The following is a 7,879-nucleotide window of genomic DNA, read 5'->3' as shown; positions in this document are numbered from 1 at the left end:
TCAAATACATTTAAAAAAACTGAACAACAGCTAGGTGTTTTACAGACACTATAAAGTCTGCAATGGTTGGGCCATTCCAATTACTCTGGAAACTTAAAAAATGAAGTCCTTCATGCCAATGTAGGTCACAGAGTGGCCCCTGAGTGACTGGGTGTAATTATTTTATCTGCTTCCATGCATTTGCAATAAAATGCAGAGGTAGTTCATGTAGATTTTTTATTGATTCCACCAATGAATTAGGAGGTATAATAATAATAAATGGTACTTTTACATTCTCTTAACCAAAAATATAACAAGTATTTGTACTCAGTAAAAATACAAAAAAGCATACAGAGGCACTGTCTTTCTGAAAGACGTAAGTTGAAGAGGTATCAAAAAGTAGGAGACAGACATTGCTCGGCACAGGCTGCCTTACCATCGCTGGACCGTGCAGTGTGACTGTTGTTTATCACAACTGTGCAGTTTTTTTCTGTCTTTTGCTCACAAGCTCACGTTTCAACTTTAAACACCAAATACAACTGCATTGTGTGTACCAAAACTCAAAGAAGCCTTAAAAAAGCATAGAAAAAACTAAAGTTGAGCTGGGGTTCAAGTTTAAATCTGAAAATGTACTGTAACACATTCCTGAAAGTTTATCCCTTTGTTCCAGCCTTTACAGTAATGCTAAAGGGTCACTATTACATTTTTTTGAGAAACTTAAAAATATATCATAATAATATCCATTGTTTTGAATATACAAGGAAACTGTTTCTCCCCTTCTTCTTGTAGTGGAGACAATGCTTTATAGAAATTAGGCTTGTCCTTGGAAATCCCTATGATCATGGCCACGGTTCCAGCCTGGGAGAGATTCTCAAGGTTATGCAGACAATGACAGTGTGACATCACCCTTGTGGAAAACCGTTTAAGTCTTTTTCTCCCCAAGACCATATTGAAAGTAATCATTTGGAGGAAGTAAGAATCTCTTAGTTACAATAAACTTTTATGGATATACTGGATTTACTAATTCTGAAAGTCCTTCATTATGAAGAGGTTGTGTTATTGAAACTTATTTGGCAAAAGTTTGCACTGCAGATATACTACTTCAACGTCATGGCAGATTCAGAGTTGAGGTGGGACGTGGGCACTAGTCTTTCCATTAAAGTCATACATTTATACAATAAAAACAAATGAGGATTTAGAGTCAGAGCGAATACAGGTGAAGGCTTCTCTTGTTCTAGTCCTGGTTTGACAAACTAGGAGAAGGCAGGAATGCACCCTAAACTAAAATACAAAAATCAAACTCCACAAGTTTTTAAGGGATACATATATAGCAAACTACAAAGCATTTGGCTTTAGTTCCTGATCAATGTGATCAGCTAATCCAAAAACTCACAGTTCAAGCAGATGAAATAAAGGCAGCTAGGTGCAAGTCCCAAGCCCCAAGCCCCAAGCCGCCGACTGTGTGAGATGTTACCGGCACTGTAAGGACAAAGAAGGGAAAGGCTCTCATTTGGTTTGAAAGACCTGCAAATAAACAGATTCTGTGCAAAGAGCACATTTTTCTGGGGTAAGGGATATAAAATGGTGGGAATAGACACCCAAACTTGATAAAAAAGATGGTTCTAATAAAAATATCTTTCACTTTCTTTAGTGTGCTCTGGATAAGAAAACAATATTGTGTAAATCAGTGAAAGAAAAACTGATCAGAGGACTACAAAACTGTCTACAGGTCAAATCACTAGGGTGACTTTTCAAGCCAGGATTTTTGATCCAGGCCATTTTTCATCTGAATGGACAGCGAGCTATGGCAGCCTTACTCTAACATACCTGGGGTTAATGTCTAAGGCTTAAGTTTCAGATTTATGTTTTTGGGCCAGGGGAATTTTTCAGAAATGCTACTTTTTCCTAAAATGAAGAGATGATCATTTTGATGGAAAAGATGGACTACTGCCATTTACTACTTGCAATCATTTTATGGTTTTAAAATGAAGGGGATAAGCAGGTAGAGAGAGGGAAGAAATTACGATAGAAAAAAAGAAAAGAATTTGAGAAGGAAGACACAAACCAGCTACATAAATCCTACAAACCTGCCTATGGGCAACCAAGGCAGAGGCGGACTTGCTGTGGCTCCAGGCTGACCTGGGAAGTGCACGTTAATGGCTTTGGCTTTTTTTTTGGTAGTCACAGATGTTTATTAAACTCTCACTCGCCTTTATACTAAAAAGCAAATGGAAAAATTTTAAATTCAGAAAACATTTAATTTGTAAAAAATGTGAAAAGTCTAGCTTATCCAGTGAACAGTCACTGAAATTTTAATGGAATACTGAAGAGTGCCATGCCCAACAGCGTGTTAATCTCTTTCCTCTCAAGGACTAAACTGAGAACCCAGAACAGAGATTCATTCCCACAATTGTGGCCCCCCTGCCCCCACAGAACCCCAACCAGTTATATGCCTGGGGAGCTCACAGCTTTTGCAGGTCACTTTTTGCAGCCAGGAGCTGCAGTTTTATCGAGATTGAACACAGCCTGTGCTTGGGGATGGCAGAGGACAGAACACAGTACTGCATAAAGCTGAATCCACAGAGGATCGGGCTTCCTTTAAATGATGTGTGAAACATTTTAGTTTGGGGTTTCTAAAGAACTCTCAACAACCCATTTTCTTATTTATTGGATTTATACTTTTAATTGATGTTAGATGCAGCATGACTTTCACTTCAGAAAGAATCGGCATACATGTTATTTAACATAAAAATTTCATTCTTTGGAAATTAGGGCTGCTACTCACCCCCTCATAGCCTCCTTTTCCCACAGGACTGGTAAGCAAACCTGAGGCAGCTGCACTTGGCCTTCCACGTCGGACCGGCAGGTGGCACTGTTTTCCTTCCTAACACCCCCACTGCCAAGGGCCTCCTCCACTCAGATTCCCCAAATGGCACTGGTGTGACAGACCAAGGTCCACCTCTGTAAAGACCAAGCATATCGTCCTGCAAGGATGCCTTCTGCTTGGTCAGACCAGGGGTAGTTTTAGGGCCTCTAACATTAAACATCAGTTAATGAGAGCTCCCAAATACAAACAAAACCACAAAACTTCAGACAATAAGTTAGTTTTCAAGACATGAAACTAGCCTTGGTATTGGCAGACATTTTGAATTTGTCCATTAGTCCAAGCTATGGCTTGGAAATACTTTTACCAACTGCTATCTTAAAAAAAACATGTTAAAGAAAAATCTATAGTAATATATACAGGGAGGACTCTTGAGCTTGAATTTGTTAGAGTAACTGTGGTCCCAAGGCAGGTCTGGTGTGCAAACTGAAGACCGGTGTCCAGGCACATCCGTAGCGGAGAAGAGATGCATCTGCGAGGATGAAAGGGGACGACGCAGGGCTTGGGGCCATAGTGCTGCTCGGAGCACAGGGCACAGAACCCCTCCCTGGGCAGCGGCAGCAAGGAGCTGTCTGCCCCTTGAGCAGGGCCGTGAGGTGGATCTGCCCACTCTTTCCTCACCGACTTACAGCAGGCCTCCAATGGTCAAAATGCTAGACTGCTGAAACCTGTTCATTTTCTGAAAATAATAAAAACACAAGTGTTAGATAAACCTATTAGTGAAGATCAACTAACAATCTAGTTATGTTTAGGAAATGATGCAATTTCAACAAAGAAATCCTCTTAAATATCCCATCAAGATCCAGACTTTATTGTAATGACATTTCAGATCACACTGATGGCTGACAAACTGAAATTTCATAATGGCCTTTTAATCACTTTATTACTCTCTTGTTATTTAAAAGGATAAAATCTTGTTTATTTTTAATAAAATGAACCATTTTTCAAACTTTTACCACACCTGCAAAGTCAGTCAAGGGTTTTTTACTAGTAAGAGGAGCTGTATTAATAAGCACGACAGATAATTTGGCATGATGATACTCGCAGCTTCAAGTTCCCATGCAGGAAAGTGAAATGCAATCCAGTCAAGGGCCTCCTCTCAGAAGTATCCTACTAGACTGAGCGACTCCAGCTCCATTTATGCCCAAAGAACAGTACTGGGCACATGCAAACAAGCAGCCTGCATCCTCCATTTAAAAAACACCATCATACTTAGGAATTTCTTTTTATTTTATTTTTTAAACAAGTATTTCTAAGGCATTTAAAGTAATAAACATTATTGATTATGTAAAATACCAGAGTAAAGAGACCAATTAATGTGTTCAGCAGTTCATTTAAGAGCCATTGAGGTGGTTTGTCCACATACCATCTGCTTCGCTATCTGCATCGATCACATCTGCTAGTTTAGGATGGGATGGCTGCAAATTATGCCTCTGGGGCTGAGTGACAATCTTCGATGGAACACAGGCCACAGGGCTGCTACTGAGAGAAGCTGGTGGCAGTCTACAGAGGCTTTCGTGCGCCATCTTTGACCTCTGCACAGCCACACTATAGTCTGGAGGTTTCAGGCGCACGTGGGGTCCTTCCTTTAGGTCCGCTAAAGAAATCCCCATGTATCCTGGAGGAGTGGGAGGTGGCTCCCTATACCTATCCTCCTTCTTGGGTGAGGTGACACAGTACACTGGCATGAAAAAATAAGCAATGGAAATGTTAATGGAAAATGTAAGTAATGGAAAAAAACCACACTGAAACTTACTACAATGATAAAATAGAACTTAAAATGAACATATTTGAAAACAATGACAGCGGATTAAAAACATTTCTGAAAAGCTTAATAAATATTTAAGACTGTTTTTAAAATCCATAAATTACATTAGATTTTCATACACATTAAACTGAACGAGAGAATCGGAGGGTAGGCACTGGCAACGAGCCTCCTGCAGTTCAGACCTCACAGAACAGAAACGTATACAGACTCCTCAAGGGTCACCAGTCCCAAAGATGACTGAGTCAGAAGCAGCTGGACGTAAGTAACCCTAAACATCTACCTCCGTTGACTTGCAGGACTCTCACAGAAATGACGTTCGGGCCCTCTATTTAAGGGCTGCTTTACTCTCTCCTCTTCTGAGACATGACCCACTACTGTTCATGATGCTCCTGGGTACACTAAGTCGCCGTCCTATCCTAGCACATTAACAACTTCAACTTTCCTACAGAAAGATTAAATCCTTTAAGGACCTGACTTCTATTCTGCTCTGTGATCTCGTTTAGAGGGAAGAACTGTAATATTAGGAAATCTAAGTTTCTCTGATTTCCAGTGGACATTAAAAATAATGGGGACTTAAAGTCCTTTTTCCCTAAGGTTATAAACCCTAGGACTAAGGCAAAGCTTCAAAAAGCATCAGAAATAGGTTAGATAACGAGGAAGTTCCATAAAATTAAAACCACTCCTCAGTACCCGCAGGACAAATGTCTTGATGCATCTTGATCATGTAAGTGACTGTTAAGCATAAGCACTCACCTATATACAAGCAGGACAAATTAAAAAGGACCATTAAATAACTCTAGTGTTATAATTCTCAGAGGATCAAACTTGTCTATAACGAAATTCCTACAAATCTGCCAGTAAATTTGCACGAAGTATCAAGGTCCAAAAGGCTTTCCCACTCCCATCTGAGGAGGATGGGGCAGGGAGCGGGTGGAGAGGTTGTCAAAAAAATAAAGAATGTAAGTGACTTGCCCAGAGGTATCTAGAAAGAAAATAAAAGATTTTTAAAATCTGTTTTCCCAAATGCACAAGATTTTATATCCTTTTACATACATGCTTATATATCCATATAGTGGTTACCTGGAAATCCTTAGAAAAAAATCAATGAGCTAAAAACCCCATCTATAATGCAATTCAAGTAAATAAATGTAGTATAAATGTGCAATATGTGCTATAAAAATCAGTACATCTTTCTCATTTTTAGTAATTTAAATCGACATCACAGATGTATTATAAAATTAAGAATTGACTCAAAGTAGTCATTCAATGTAGGAAGAAAAGCAGGAGCTATTCTATCCAAGTATTTATATAATTCAAGGAAGAAATGAAAAAAAAATGTATTTGGTGGTTAAATACTAAAATAATACACCTAAAAAGCTGTGTGTGGTTATAATGGAATCCACAAACAGGAGTTGGCACACCCACAATGTGTGCTAGGAGGGTATAATGAAAAATGATTTGGACTTCATCACATTTTTTTCTTTTACTACCTAAAAATAATTTCAAAGTTTCTACCATGTATGGACAGCAATTGTGATCCAAACCGTTTATGTGATGACAAAGACAATCATCCCATTATCACTAATGTGCAGTAAATGCAGTATTTCAATGAAACCAAAAAGATCTCAAAGACAAAAGACACACAAACCTGTCTCCTTCACTGAACCTCTTCTACCAGACTTTTCGTTTTAAGAGACTTGACTACCTGCTCCAAAGCCCTTGAGAAGATAATCTGTTTGTGGCAGGAGGAAGGAGGCTGGAGGAAGAGAAGGACTATTTGCCTGAATAACACTCTGGGCCAACACGTTCCAATGGCATTTCCTTACCACTTCTTCTCTGAGTGCCACATATTGGACAAGGGACACATGACTTACCAATCAAACCCTTTTCTGTACTTGAAGTAACAGTTTTATAAACTGGGTCAGTGCCGTCCCTGGGGTCCAAGCCTTGAGGTGACTCAGCTGGGGTGCTCTCCAACACCCTCCGTTTAACTGTTCCATAGTTTGGTTCGCACATGTCAGACAGAGAACTGGAGGAGGTCCAACTCTGCCTCATCTGACTGTTCTCTAGGCTTCCTTTACAATGACCACAAGTTCTGGCACGGCCTTTAGGACACGAACAGGGCTCACAGTCAGTAGGTTCAACTTCAGCAATGGGACCGTCCCAATGGGTGTGACGATAGTTTAGAAACTCCCAGCCTTTTGGGTTTGGAAGGCTTTGGAAGTTATCATGCGAGCTGCTAGAACAGGAAGTCCAACTTCCACGACCACTGTCAGCTGCTTCTATAATGATATGCTCATGAGATATCTCTTCACTGCTCATGGAAGAAGAGATAGCTAAATTCTTGACCAGAGATGGCTTTGAGAGTGTCCACCTAAAATTGGAGATGCACAATTAAAAGTAATTTAGTGGCTTACCAGAGAAACTCTCACCTGTTCATTACAAGTTAACTGCCTATAAGAGACTACACACGAATCCCAAATGTTCATGCAAAATAACCTGGTAAAAAAAAATGACAGTGAATCAGTCATCATTAAACTTCCATTGGCATTGATGTTAATTCTCTAGAAACATACTGAAGAAACTCAAATACTTATTAGCAAGGTTATCTCAGTATTTTTCTTGAGTTGACTTTAAAAGGAAATGAAATGAGGTTTGCAATGAATAAAATGAAGTATGTATTTTCATTCTTTGTCAAGATAATGCTAGGAATTCCTAATTCTGTATGCATGGAGAGAATCTAACAGGAATTTTATTTTTCAATGTACCTCGGAGGCTGGCCTGGTACACTGTGTCAAGTAAACAGTAACCTCCCCGACTACCTAAATGAATTCTATCATGTAGCAACAGGGGTCCCCAACCTAAGGCTCACAGGCGAAATCCAGCCAACAGCTTGTTTCTGTATTGTCTAGAACAAAGCAAGTTTTTTTTTGTATTTTCAAGGGTTTAAATGAAACACAACAAAATACTTCAGAAAATTTGAGACAGAGACCATATGCAGGTGCAAGCATATCTGCAGAGCCTAAAATACTTACTATCAGGCTCTTTCCCAGTCACCTGCCAAAAAAAAAAAGTGAACCCTTGATTTATAGTATAGAGCAGGGGTCAGTACACTAGGCCCAAGACCAAATCCAGCCCTCTGCCTGTTTTTGTGAATAGTTTTATTGGGACACAGTGTTCCCATTCATTATGTATTGTCTAAGGCTGTTTTCACACAACAGCAGGTTGAGCAGTTGCAACAGAGACCT

At 39.6% G+C, this 7,879-nt stretch overlaps 1 protein-coding gene across 17 annotated transcripts in view; it reads right to left on the bottom strand.

The window, feature by feature from the left end:
* Positions 1-202: 202 nt before the first annotated feature.
* The window catches only part of RAPGEF6 (Rap guanine nucleotide exchange factor 6), a 235,842-nt gene continuing 228,165 nt past the window's right edge, over positions 203-7,879 (bottom strand). For 11 of the 17 annotated variants that reach the window (XM_073222081.1, XM_073222075.1, XM_073222078.1 and 8 more), the window contains 3 exons: positions 6,506-7,005; positions 4,230-4,544; positions 203-3,542 (listed from right to left, as the gene is read on the bottom strand). In XM_073222081.1, the coding sequence (XP_073078182.1) occupies positions 3,517-3,542; positions 4,230-4,544; positions 6,506-7,005 (841 nt within the window). In that variant the 3' untranslated portion in view covers positions 203-3,516. Of the gene's footprint in view, positions 3,543-4,229; positions 4,545-5,384; positions 5,614-6,505; positions 7,006-7,879 lie in introns of those variants that run through there. The other 6 variants (XM_073222084.1, XM_037023439.2, XM_037023440.2 and 3 more) reach the window with 4 other exon arrangements.

Source organism: Manis javanica, chromosome 14 (genome assembly GCF_040802235.1).
Source record: "Manis javanica isolate MJ-LG chromosome 14, MJ_LKY, whole genome shotgun sequence".
NCBI lineage: Eukaryota > Metazoa > Chordata > Mammalia > Pholidota > Manidae > Manis > Manis javanica.
Note: the sequence above shows the minus strand (reverse complement) of the source record. Positions and strands in the feature narration are given on the sequence as shown.